The sequence below is a fragment of the Euphorbia lathyris genome, chromosome 2 (genome assembly GCF_963576675.1).
Source record: "Euphorbia lathyris chromosome 2, ddEupLath1.1, whole genome shotgun sequence".
NCBI lineage: Eukaryota > Viridiplantae > Streptophyta > Magnoliopsida > Malpighiales > Euphorbiaceae > Euphorbia > Euphorbia lathyris.
The window spans coordinates 31,241,593-31,255,130 of NC_088911.1; the positions used below are offsets into that span (position 1 = coordinate 31,241,593).

The window sequence follows — 13,538 nt, forward strand, 5'->3', positions numbered from 1 at the left end:
AAAAAGAAGAAGACTGGTAAAGGCCAGCATCTTAGACCAACCAGTCCGCGCACCAGTACATGATCCTTCTAAGGTCAAGATGACCTTCTTTAGGAAGCCAGTTCCTTCTGCACCATCTACTCAGCCTTCCCAGGCCTTAGAAAAACAAGCCTATGTTTCTACTCAGGAACACGCCGAACAACCTACCCTTGTCACCCCAACAATCCAAACCGAGCAAACTCTCGAAGAAAACATAGCACCAGTCCGCTCTGAACCTATCCAACCTGACCATTCCACTGAAATTGACCCTGCTCACCAAACATCTGAACAACAACCACTTGAGCAGAACCCAACAATAACTCCAGTCCCTGACCCAGAATCTTTACCTGGTCAAACTGATATCTCTCAGGCCACAACAAATGTCACTGAGTCTAGTCAAAGAATCATTGACTCAGTGCAGGCCCTGATTCGAGACATTCAACACCCAACTCCTCCTGCTGCTGCCATTTCTCCCATTGAGTCTACTCAGCCTTCTCAAGTAACTCAACTTCTCAATGAAGTTAAGGAACTTAAAGACCTGCTAAGTATTCTCCTATCTTCGTAAGCACAGCACGCTAGGCAGGATTCGATTGCTAAACTGGCTGAGATTCAGCTGACCACTGTTCAATGCCTCACTACTCTATGTACCCAGATCCAGAACCTGTCAGCTGTGAATCCCAATCTCGCCACTTCTTCTGAGTTAAAGATGTTGTTTGCTCAGCTTCACACTGAACAGAACAAGACCAATGCCCAGCTTGCAAACACATCTCAATGCTCGATGGAGCAACTAAGTGAGGCAGTTCGTCTACTAAACCTTCACAAAGAGGAAATGGACACCGATCAACTCAAACAGGATGAAATACTGACCACTTCCCAGAAAATATTTGACCATGTTAGACATACGAATCTTCAGCGCGAGCACTACGATACTTCACTACTAAAAACCTTCCACAACTCCTTTGCTGTGCTGACGGACACAATTACATGGCTGGGAAAAGGACAAGCTTACGTACTCAGTATGCTCAGTGCTGCTGATATACATATTAGTCCTGAGGTCCTCAGCAACGGTGCTCCTATCTTTGATGGCATAGACGAAAGTGCTGATCGTTTGAAGACCTTCTCTGCTGAGCTCTCCCGAGCTGTTCTTTTGGATTCTTTCAAGTCACCTCCACCCGGTGCTGGCAAAACGGGAGGGAAGAAAGATCAGCGCAGAACTCAAGCTGAAGGCAGTCAGCAAAAGAAGAAGAAATAGATAATTCATTAAAACTTGATCTATACTTAGTTTGTTTCCTTCTTCTTGTAACATATATTATGTATGCTGACTATCTCATGTTACCTAATATAATACTTGCATTGTCAATTCAACTTGGTTATTTATCCTTCAAATGCTAAGTATTATCTGAATGCATGCTGCGTATAAAAATTAATGTTTGAACTTGTCTAATATAAACCATTGAACAAATAAATTACTCAGCGCTCTGTCACTATACATTACTTCCGCTGAATACTGAGTAAAATAGAATATGTCCCATAAGCTGACCTATACCTAAAAACTGATCTTAGACTTATTCAATTAAACCTTAGAATGTTTAGCATAGAACTAAGTCAGTAGCTCAGCCCTAACGGGGGAGTTCACTTAATCAAAAGGGTCAACTATCATGGGGGAGCTCAAAGCTGAGTTCCTTGCTGATTAGTTTTGCCAACATCAAAATGGGGGAGTTTGTTGAAACACCTTTTCACATGATTTTGATTTGACAAAATTAATTAAGTGAGATTAAATATTCTATAACACATTAAGTTTAAATGCTTTGATTTATTGTTACTAATGTGTTTGTTCAATGTTGAGTTTATAATTGTTATAAGACATAAAGATCATAAGGCCCAAGCCCTATATGGAAGTCAAAGCCCAAGTCAAACAAGGCCAAGGCCACTCAGCCCGCGTGTTTCAAAACGCTGCCGTTGAATATTGAAACGCAGCTCACCAATGAAGGATTGAGAAGATCCACGTAGACAACTTCGGTATGAAGCTGCTGAGCTGTCTCGACAAAACGTACAAGACAGCCGCTGACTACAAAGCAACTTCCGGACCAAGTATTTCCTCTGTTGGTAAAGAACAGAAGACGCAGGAAGCTGTCTGTTTGACATTACCCGATTTGGAGGAACATACTGCCACACTGACCGAAGAACAGAAGATGCTGGAATCTGATTGGCTAAGAGAACTGCTGAACAGACTGAGTGAAAGCGACATGAAGCCGTTTTCCTCCAACGGTTATTTCGAAATTCGAAATAACCGTTGGCTCTCACAGCTCTCTATAAATAGAGCATTCAGAATCCACATTCTATAGAGAACTTTGAGCAAAAAACCGTTACGCTGATCAAACGTGTACAAAAGTTCTTCATCAAAAGCAAAGCAAATTCTTACACCACAAGCTTATTCATTTGTGTAAAAGTCTAGAGTGATTAATCTTCAATCATCTAAGGTGTTCTAGCAATTGTTGTTTAGGACAAATCTTAATCATTTCTAGGAATAGAAAGGAGAGACTGAGTACTCGGTTTTAAGTACTCAGCGGAGAGATTAGGATTGAGTAGAAGTATAGCGGAAGGTACTCTTGTCATACTCAATTGCTGATATTGTAAAAGGTTTGAGGCTCTACCTTTAAAGAGCTCAGTAGAGGATTTGAAATCTCGGAAGTGTTCCGGGGACAGGACGTAGGCTTAGAAGAAGCCGAACCTGGATAAATCTGCTGAATGAAGTATTTCTAAACCTTAACTCCTTATTTATATTGCTTGCTTAAAACAAACTAAAACTGACCAAGTAAAAGAGGTCAAGCTGAGTTGTGCGCTGCCAACGAATTAGTTCAGGAATAGACTCTAAGTGTTATTTCCTGACCTAAGCAACGGAACTGATCTAGTCACTAGTTGACTAAGCCAGAGTCTTGTCGATTGATCAGCACCGCTGTCATAAAATCTTTTCTTAAGAAAAAGAAATTTGCCCTAATCTTTAAAAAAGGTAAAATAGTTCCTAACCCCCCCTTGGAACTATATTTGCAACCTTACAAGGGACCAACAAATTTGACATGACAATTAAATAATGGTAAACCACCCTTTATTAAAGTTTTCTATCAGCTAAGAATGAATTGATATTTTTAGAAAACATTACGGCAAAATTTTGTTATTTCATATATTAAAAGTAAATTTACCCTTCTTTCAAAAAATAAAAATAAAACAAATTTGAAGATTAACTATATTATTTAGTTCTATCTCGTCCCAATTTCTATCAAAAAATAATTAAATAAAAATTACAAAATTTATAAATTAATAAAATAATAACTTAGAACAAATTTGATTACATTGCTCTTTTAATTCATATCACCCTAAATTATAATTAAATATATATTTCTAAATCATCACATTTCACTAAAAGCTTACACAGATTTTTAATTTATTTTATTCTTTAATGCAAAATAATATAAAGTTCAAGAATCTACATTATGAAATTAAATTTAAAGACGATAGTGTTAAACACTATAATTCAAGAATCATAAATATATTTTACCCATCAACCTAGGCTTAATATATCATTTTCCCTCTCAACTTGCCCAAACAGCTTGATTGACCCCTGAACTTTCAAAACGTTCTGATAGCTCCCCCAACTTACATAAATGTTCAGTTAGCTCCTTAAACTTGTATAAAATGTAATCAATTGATCACTCGGTTGTAAAAAGAGTAAGTTAAATGTGGAAAATGTATTGCACACACTTTAAAAAAAAAACGACCAAAGTCAGGGGTATGCGTTTCTAATATGAGAAGTTTTATAATTGAGCAAATAAGAACTTCATTTTAATCTATTCTGTGACTTATACATCTTTCACATTTAACTTACTTTTTTTGCAACCGAGTGATCAATTGATTACATTTTACACAAGTTCAAGTGCTAACTGAACATTTTATGCAAGTTGAATTCAGAGAGCTAATCAAGCTTTTTGGACAAGTTCAGAGGACAAATGTATTAAGCCTTTAACCTATCACACATGAACTTGTAAATTTGAATCTATCACATACCTAAACTTATTAATTTTGAACCCGACACCCTTATTTACTAATTTGGCACCTCGTTATTATTAAAGATTAAACAACATGTTCCATGCCATCATGTCAGCATATAAATACATTAAGAGGTTCAAAATTGACAAGTTCAAATGTGTTATAGGTCCAAACGCCAAAAACTTACAAGTTTTGGTGTGTTTTAACGTGGAAAAAAGCCTGATAGGAATTTCGTATCCATGATAAAATGTCAGTACTCGGCATGGCAAGGGAACCACAGCGAATAATATTATAACTACAGAACTATTTTGATATTTCTATGAAAAATCTTTCTAGAGTCAACTGATACATTAATGCATATTTTTGTGAAGGAAAATGAGAAATTAATAAGAGCCGTCTGTGAAGTTATGATCGCAGACCATGAATGTGTAATAGAGGATTCCATACCAGAACACGCAAGAGACAAGGCACCTGCTGCTGATCAGATTGGGGAAGAGGAATGAATAATAAACTTAACCCCCATAGTGTACATGTTCATCTTCCTGGGGAAGGACGTGTGTGCTGTTTCAGTATCCATTTGTATGCTGCTTCTGTATCATTCCTCAGAAGTTGAACATCCAGAATTCAATCTACACGGAAACGAAACGAGTTGATCAGTTCAAGGCCAAACAAAAACATGTACAGCTACAAAAGGAACAATACCAATGAACAAAAAACAGGCATTCCCATTAGAAAAATCTGGAACTGTAGGTTTCGCAACATTGAGTAAGCAAAAGCTATATTAGGCACTGCAGTTTTAAGTTCATGATCAGAATAGTCTGAATTGACATTGTTCGATTAGCAGGTAGCAAAGTGGATCTACGACCTCCGTTTTTCAAAGGAACAAATGTGGTGGCCAAACAAATATATTGTAGCCACTTAATAATGGCAATTCATCACAAAATACAGAAAGAAACTGAGCCAGAACTTTCAAAGCCAGCAAAAATCAACAAAACCACTGCCAAACTAGTTATATATACTATCACTACGTAAAATGTGCATATCTACCCACTACACTGATGCAATGCAACACTTAATTTAGAGGAGTTAGACATTCTGCTATGCCGTGATCTGTTCTCCCTTGTCCTTCCCATCCTTGCCTTTCACTCCCTAAAGATCAAAACTTCATACATAAACTCGACTCTGCACTTCATCCAAAGTAATGACACCTCAAACTTTTGACAAACTTAAAATGAGTTAAATTCACACCGTCCCTAAACTTGGGCGTTGATTTTAAGGAAAAGGAACATAAGTTGAATTTGTGCCATAAAAATGTTAAAACTTCTATTGGACATTCAGTAAACTAATTTGTCCATTTTCAAGTGATATGGCATCCATGTCACTGGTTGACATGGTGAGATGAACAAAGCACACAACATGTCATGCACACGTATTCTGGTTCACTTTGCCATGTGGAGCCAAGTCAGCAGAAAAAACTTGAAAAATAAATTTCAAATGGACATGTGTACAAGATGTGACGTGTGAATAGTCAATCTCACCAAGTCAATAAGTGACGCGGAAGTCACATCAGATTCAGTGAATCAATCGCCTAAAAAAGTAAATGGAATGGTTTTACTAGACGTCTAATAGAAGTTTTAGAATTTTACGACACGGATCGAAACTTTTGTAGTTTTTTTAAAAAAAAATTATAAAACCTAAGTTTAGGGACAGTTTTTGCATTTAACCCAGTGTATAACATCCCCAAACATTTATTTTCTTAACATTTAAGCACTTCTATCCCTTTGGAATGCACTGCTTGTTCTTAACCAGACCTCATTAACGCCCAATCTCATTGTAGCAACACTTGCTCGCGCCACTAATACTTACTGTGCCCCATTATGCCAATTTCTGTGTCTTTCTATTCCTGACATTTTCCTTTTGATGCTTTAGATAATATGTGAAATATAAGTTGGAGTGTGATAGGTTCACCACTGAAAAATACACACACTAAAAGGTAGGAATGAACCCACAGAAAGTTATATGAAAATTTCAGCAAAGAGATATTAACATACTCTATGCATTGATTTTTGTTAATAGGTACTATATTAACATGCATCACTAACAGACACTAAAGAGGGAAACCATTTGATAGAATTCATAAAACCTGATCTTCTTGCACTTCATTAGATGATGCAGAGATCAGATGTGTCATGGTTAATCATATAAATAGCAACAAATATACTGGATTAAGACATTACCATAACAATGATCTTGGCATACAATGAAATTCGTCATGCTCAAAATCTGCCAGCTCCGAGCCACCACCTCCACTGGCAGAAACTGTTTTACTTTCAGAGTTTGTTACGGCTTCGCCTACATCATCTTTGCACGCATCACGTTCTGCATTCATATCAGAAGTGTTTGTCACACAATATTTCTGAAGCCATCGATCTGTTTCCCAGAGAACATGCATAATGCTTTCTCTCCCAGCATATCCATGGCTCTCATAAGGAAGAATAACCAGGCGGCTAAGTGCACCATGACCTTTTAGAGCATTAAAGAAACGATCCGACTGCATGAATTGAATTGCAAATAAGCAGCAGAAAAATTGGGCCACAAAGAATTACCAACAACAAAATATTAGTCCACTTGACTAGACAACAAGAAGAAACAATTGTCCTGCCTAAGGTTACTATGTTAATTAAAGAGTTTGAAAATCCCTTAACAAGTAAAAGTAAATGCATAAAAAAGGAGATACAGAACATAGAAAAGAAAGAAGGAAATATCTAGCACCTGCATGGTTAGGGTTCCTGGGTTATTATCTTCTTCTCCATGGATAAGCAATATTGGCTTCTTAATTTTGTCAGCTGACATGAAAGGGCTCATCTGAACGTAGGTACTAGTAGCCTCCCAAAGTGTCCTGTCCTCGTTCTACGCCAACATAGTGAAAGAAATGAATAGACAATACACACACACACACAAAAAAAAAAAACGAAAGAGGAGGAAAATACAGAAAACAATGCTCAATTGCCGACATTGACAATCACAATTTTTATACTGGAACGTACACTTATATCAACAGTGTGCTACCTGGAAACCAAAAGGTGTCAGTGTTCTGTTGTAAGCACCAGAGCGTGCGATTCCACAACTGAAAAGATGAGGGGCATGTGCCAAAAGATTTGCAGTCATGAATGCACCATACGAATGTCCTCCAACAGCAATTTTGCCAGGGTGAGCAACCTTAACAAGCACAACATCAACTAATTTCATCACAAATTCAGTCATCAACATAAGATTATAGTCAAATGCGAAACATTAGAGGAGCTTACTCCACGTCGGATAACTTCCTCAACAGCTGCCTCTGCACTTGCAACCAGTTGCTCTACATAACTAGCCAATGGATTCAATTCAAATTAGAGGTCAAGGGTATTTATGTATGGTATAATTTCATTGGAAACAAATCAGAAAAGCTGAAAAGGGAATAAAAAACATTGCTTCCAGTGTAGAATGGCATCATTCCAATGGGGAAAATTACAATTCACACTTCTGTTTTCAATATCGCACCTATTGATTATATGCTGTTTTAATATGCGGATAAGATATACACTTGGGAAATGGCTTGCATCACTTAAAACTTTGATTTCATAGAGGCAAGGAAAAGTTTGGGTTACATGAGTATCTGTGTTACTTATGATTTAGTATCAGGAACATGGAAAAAAGAAACCACAAGAACTCATCTATCTGAAATAGCCTGAAAATAAAATTCTACAACAATTTCATCAAATTACCTGTCATTTGCCTCCTCATCACCCTCACCAATTATTGGAATTGTGGGTCCAGATAAAATGGCAAACCTACAAAATAGAAGCAAGCCAAGGTAAAGGTGCAATTAGATGAAGTTGTATGATAATTGACACACAAGAACATCAAAATGAGAGTCAAAGGAAACATGTAGAATAAATAATTCCATGCCTCCTAGCCAGCCAAAGAAGAGCTGATGTCGGTCCGATGCCTGCAAATTCATTGGGAGAACCACGGACTTGACCTGCAGCTTCTTTGCTTTTAAATTCTCCAGGGTAAGACCAGACCAAACATGGAAGAGGACCTTCTTTTGATGGATCGTAGCCTGGGGGCAAATATAATGTTGCAGTAAGCTGAACTCCATCCTTTCTTTGGTACCTGACCATCTCTTTTTGCAATGACGCCAACTGCGGGTACGGATGAGGAAAATTTGTAATTTGATAAGATTTCTTATCTGGCCACTGCTGAATATAATACTGGGTATTTTCAGTTTTTGACTCTTTTGACGTTAAAAATTTTAATTGATCAACGTATAGATCCCCTTTCTCATAGTCAGACATTAGAGCAACAACAGTCTCAAAGTACTTTTCCTTCTCACTTTGCCAAATTCGTTCTTTCTCGCCTGTATTTCTGAAAGCATTCAGGTTAGATTGTTGGCACTGATGGAAAAATGGATCATGTGAGGAACACATCATTGAAACGGATACTCACAAGTCAAACAGATCAAGGAAAGGGACATTCCCTTCTGGTGTAGCACCACTTCCATTCAGTAAAACATGTGTGCCTTCATTGTTTTGCTTCTTTATCTTTGCAATCACATAAGTTCCAGAAGGAGTTCTTCTCATCATAGGCGAGCCAGGATCAGAATAAACATCTTCTGATGACCTATCAAATAGTATGCGTGGACTCTCATCTTTAGAGCCAGGGGATATCACCCAGGTTTTTATTCGCCTAGTCTTGTACCACGATTCGTAAACTAGAGCCATAGAATCATCACACCAAGAAATTCCCCTGAGAAAATCCAAAAATAAAACAACAGATTCTAGGTTTAACTTTCTGAGCTGCTTTTCAAAAATATATGCACAATCAGCAAAGCTAATGTGTCACAATTACTCCATGAAACCTTCCTAAAAATCTGAAAACCACAACAACAACAACAACAACAACAACAAAGCCTTAGTCCCGAAATGATTCGGGGTCGGCTAACATGAACCATCATATAAAACCGTGAAAATCAAGTCGTGTCAGCGACACAGATTCGCTCCCTCCACTCCGTCCTATCCACTACCATATTTTCCTCAATTCCCAATAAACTCATATCACTGAAAACCACATTCTGATGAAATTCTATAATTACAGAAAATTTAAGGCCCAGATTATAGCACAACACAAGACATGGCAATTAAACATATATACATTCCCATGGTCTGAAAGCACAATCAAGTTGTCCAGCGAACTTAAATGTATCATTAGAAAATGAAAGTTCAATGTTCTTCCAACCACATTCAACATTTGAGTGCTATCTCAAGCCAATTTTTAAGGAAAAGAATAGAACATCAGACTCATCCATACCCATAGCGGAGATCAAGTTTGTGTAAGATTTCTGGCTGTTCACCTTCAACTGGCTCAGCGGGTTGTGTATAGACTATATCTCGTGGACAAACTTCTACTTTTGCATCACCCCCATCTTGTGTCTCTGCCCTAAAATTGTTAAAACAAATAAGTAAAATAACGCCAAACCAAGTTAACGATTAATTTATGTTAAATCTTGCCCAGCCACAGCAATGAGTAGACTGCAAATCATAAGCCGTGAGGATGGTAAAATATTAGCTAATTACCAATACAGAGTTGAAGGCTTGTCAGCTCTCCAATTGATTGACCGCATTCCCCTTCTAACACTATTAAATGCTATAGGAATGTCCTCAGCAAGGGGTAAATCACAGACTTCCCTCACGAACTTCCCATCACTCGTCCATACCTCTACCTTCTTGGGAAATCTACCACATGGAACAATAAAAGAGTATGGCCTATGAATAGAACTAATTAAGATATACTTCTCGTCTGGAGAAGGATCAATTGATGTATACACAGCTGGTGGGCCAATTTCCTTCACTGTCCCATCCAAAGACGCCAATACAAGTTGTGAGGTGGCATAGTAGTCAAATAAATCTTCATCATACTCATCTTTTAGTAAATCCTGGAAGGTTCGAACTTGAATTACATTCTTTGCCTCATTAGTTTGAATCTTTGGACCAGAGGGAACCAAAGGTTTCTTAGGTGGAGCTCCACGCGATGATGGAATTGTGCAAACCAATAAAGAAGAGTTATTCACCCAAACAAAATTATCAAAAACAGCATTTAGGTAGACATCTGGGGACTGAAAAAGTGGTCTAGCCTCTCCTGTCTCTACATCAGCAACCCATACTCTAAGCATGCTACTACTGCTATCTTCTTCATCAAATCTGATGCTGAAGGATAAATGTCTACCATCAATAGACCAGGTAACAAAATTGATCTTAGCACCATCTGGGAAGCCGTGTATCTCCTTCTCTGGACCCAAAGTACCATCAGGCATTAATTGGTGGATGCCAATACCAGTGTAGAATGACATCCGGCTCCTAGTATTGCATTTTCCATCAATACGCATACCAGCAAGCTTTTCCTCAGGTCTAGCTAGTTCTGCCAATGGAGGTAGAGACCTCCTCTTAAGGAATAGTATTTTGTCTCTTTGTGGAGAAAATGACAATGCAGGAACAGGAGGAGCATCAACAATATCTTTAATCTCTGGTGGAGGAATTTGGTACTTACTTCCCAATGCTTCTGCAGAATACAAATGAATCAAACATATAAATTAAAAACAATCACAGCCGCTGCAATTGTCAGTTAGCAGTTAAAAAAAAGCATAGCCGTTAAGAAGATCAATGGAGTTCAATCTGAAAAGGAGTCGCTATGTATATGCATCAGTGAAACATTCAGTGTCCAGTCAATCATACATAAAAGTTATATAAACACCACCAAGTGAGAAACAAAAATCATGTCATGCTAATTTCAAAAGTAACACAGTAACGAATAAGAAATGCAGAGAGCAACAGCATGAGATGGTATTTTAAACGGAAGATAGTATAGCAAAAAGAAGGAATTAACAAGGAATACTAGATAGACAAGACAAATTCATTGAGTTACTCGAAGAATCGCTTAAAGCGCCGGCAAACTATAATAATACAATTCAACTTCCTCCTAAACTTTATATTACACAATTAGCAAGCTTCGAGCAGGTCAATCAATTTTAGCCTAGAAAATAAGCTCAATAATATCATCGAAGATGAACATAATCTAATAGAAACATGCAGAGAAAAAACAATCACTAAAAATTAAATGGAGAAGAAAATTGAGTACCGTCGTCTTCAGTTGCGATATTAGCTGAAGAAGTAAGGGAGCCGTTGGAGGCACCCCCACCATTTTCACCGGGAAAAGAGTTTGCAGGCACGAGATTGGCAAGCCTGGAAGTGGCAGCCGTCATGATTGGCCTTAATTTAGAGTGAGTTCTCAGGTGGTCAACAGAGGTAAATCGCGCAGGTTTAAGAGAGAGGAAGGGAAGTGGAGAAGAAAGAGGGGCTAGTGAGAGGATAGATAGGCGATGACAAACTTGGTAAAGACGCATCATTTCATTCATTTTTTCATCAATATGACATTTTTCTAGTCATTCCTGGGTGTATTATTGTCATAATAAATTCATAAGAGACCAAAAAAGTGGTGCAATAAAAACTGAATATCCAATCAAAATTGAGAAAAAGAGGTATAATAATTACAAAGAATAAGGAATCTGGGAAAGTAAAATAGTGCAAAGGGTAGATATTTATGGGTTTTGCTACCCCCAATTACTTATCACCGTCCCTCTGGTACATTTCCGCCCTTTTCATTTTTCCATTCAAAAACTTAATATCCTTTCTTTCCTGAACTAAAAATTGGATTTTTGAAAAATGGACCTGAAAAGGTCGAAGAAATTGAATAACTACTATTCCTATTTACATTAATTGAAATTCATCTCTAAAAACTAACTGATCCAATCAGTATATAAAAAAAAACATCATCCAAATTGGTATGCACGGTGATTCACACCACCTGGCCTAGACAGAAACGAATGAACTACCCATTTTTGCCTAGGTGGAAACATGTAGTTTATCCGTTTTTGTCTAGAACTTTATGTGGACCGTTTTTTCTGATGTGTATAATGTGTGCAGGATCGCTCTTATGACCCTAAAAAGGGTAGGAAGACAAACGACTGCTGAAGTAAACATTGTTAAATGAAATTTAACATCCATAATATATTAAACCTTTAAGTGTAACTAATGATAACAAATTAATTTAATTAGAACAAGAGTTATAGAGGAACTCTAGTATACCTTTCAAAGCAATCCTCAGTGGAGACTTCTGAACTCTGCCTGACACCCTCTCATCATCATCATGGGTTATGGCTGTGTTCCAGCATCTCTACACACCTCTTGGATTCGTCTGAAGGCTAACTATTGTTGCTTTATAACTCTGGATCTTTTTAAACTAATATGCTATACGGAAGTTAAACTTAAGTAGTTAACAACTATGGATGCTAAAAGGGGAAGTTTAGAAAGCCATGGATATAGAGAGAAAGAAAGCTTTTATTGCTCAAAGCAAGTTATATCTCATACATCATATGTCTTCTCCTTATATAGGTAGAAGATCAAAGGTGAAATTACCAAAAAGGAGATATTTACCTTGAATGAAATAGATGCAGGAAGAACCACCGTCGTTTGGTGAAGGATCACCAGCGCGATCTAGAGTAGAGGAAAGAAAAGAGGGAGATCGCAAGAGAAGTGTGGAGAGGAGTGAAAGGAAAAATGAACTAGGGCTTTTTTGTCTTTTTCTTCTTCTTGTTTTTAACTTCTAGGGTTAAGGTGCAAAAATACAGGAGCAATTTTACCCCTAACGTCTAAAATGGTGCAATTTTACCCATAACGTTTGTAGCAAAGAGCAATTTTACCCCTAATGTTGATATATTGGATCAATTTCAGAAATAATTCATCAAAATGTCTTCTTGGTCATGAATCTTATCATCTACACGTCACATGTGCGTCATTTTATCAGTAACAAATCATAAACATATGTTGGGGTGTGAAAAAAATAAAAAAAAATATACTGTCTTTTGTACGAATTAGATAAAAAAATCAAAAAATTCACCGAATTTATAAATATTAATCTCCAATTCTATTATTAAATTACAAAAGATATGAAATCCTTTTTTTTAGAATGAATTGATATACAATTGATGTAAACTAATGAACAAAAATATCTGTGTTTTATAATAGTGTCTGAAACTGACCCAAATTTCCAACGTTAGGGGTAAAATTGCTCTTGGCTACAAACGTTAGGGGCAAAATTGCACCATTTTAGACGTTAGGGGTAAAATTGCTCCTGACCCAAAACGTTAGGGGTATTTTTGCACCTTAACCCTAACTTCTAACTTTTAGTTTTTAGTTTTAAAGGAATTTTATGGGACAGACACGTGGTTTTCTAGAAAAGGACAATGTAAAGTGGGCGGCAATTTTGCCGCCCAGTTTCTACAACTCTCAACGAGTTACAGGGGCGGTATTTTTTCAGTATTTAGCGACTGAAATTTAGTTGGTCGCTAATGCCCTGTTTTCTTGTAGTGATAATAAATT

The 13,538-nt window shown here is 37.3% G+C and overlaps 1 protein-coding gene across 2 annotated transcripts; it reads right to left on the minus strand.

Moving 5' to 3' along the window:
* Positions 1 to 4,282: 4,282 nt before the first annotated feature.
* Positions 4,283 to 11,534, minus strand: LOC136217645 (probable glutamyl endopeptidase, chloroplastic). Of its 2 annotated transcripts, XM_066004259.1 has the most exons (11): positions 11,239 to 11,533; positions 9,681 to 10,662; positions 9,415 to 9,543; positions 8,554 to 8,853; positions 8,014 to 8,472; positions 7,830 to 7,895; positions 7,371 to 7,431; positions 7,132 to 7,281; positions 6,835 to 6,972; positions 6,300 to 6,613; positions 4,283 to 4,691 (listed from the first exon to the last, which is right to left on the minus strand). In XM_066004259.1, coding segments are annotated over exons 1-11 (2,877 nt in total). In that variant the 5' UTR covers positions 11,516 to 11,533; the 3' UTR covers positions 4,283 to 4,690. The 2 variants fall into 2 exon arrangements, with proteins under 2 accessions (XP_065860331.1, XP_065860330.1); XM_066004258.1 differs by lacking the exon at positions 4,283 to 4,691 and having other exon boundaries at positions 6,296 to 6,613; positions 11,239 to 11,534.
* Positions 11,535 to 13,538: the final 2,004 nt, after the last annotated feature.

Coding starts and splice junctions, on each gene's coding strand:
- LOC136217645 (XM_066004258.1), bottom strand. CDS start 11,515: ATGAATGAAATGATGCGTCTTTACCAAGTTTGTCATCGCCTATCTATC. Junction 8,854..9,414: donor AAACTTGATCTCCGCTATGG/GTATGGATGAGT, acceptor GGATTTTCTCAG/GGGAATTTCTTGGTGTGATG. Junction 7,282..7,370: donor AGGAAGTTATCCGACGTGGA/GTAAGCTCCTCT, acceptor GTGCTTGTTAAG/GTTGCTCACCCTGGCAAAAT.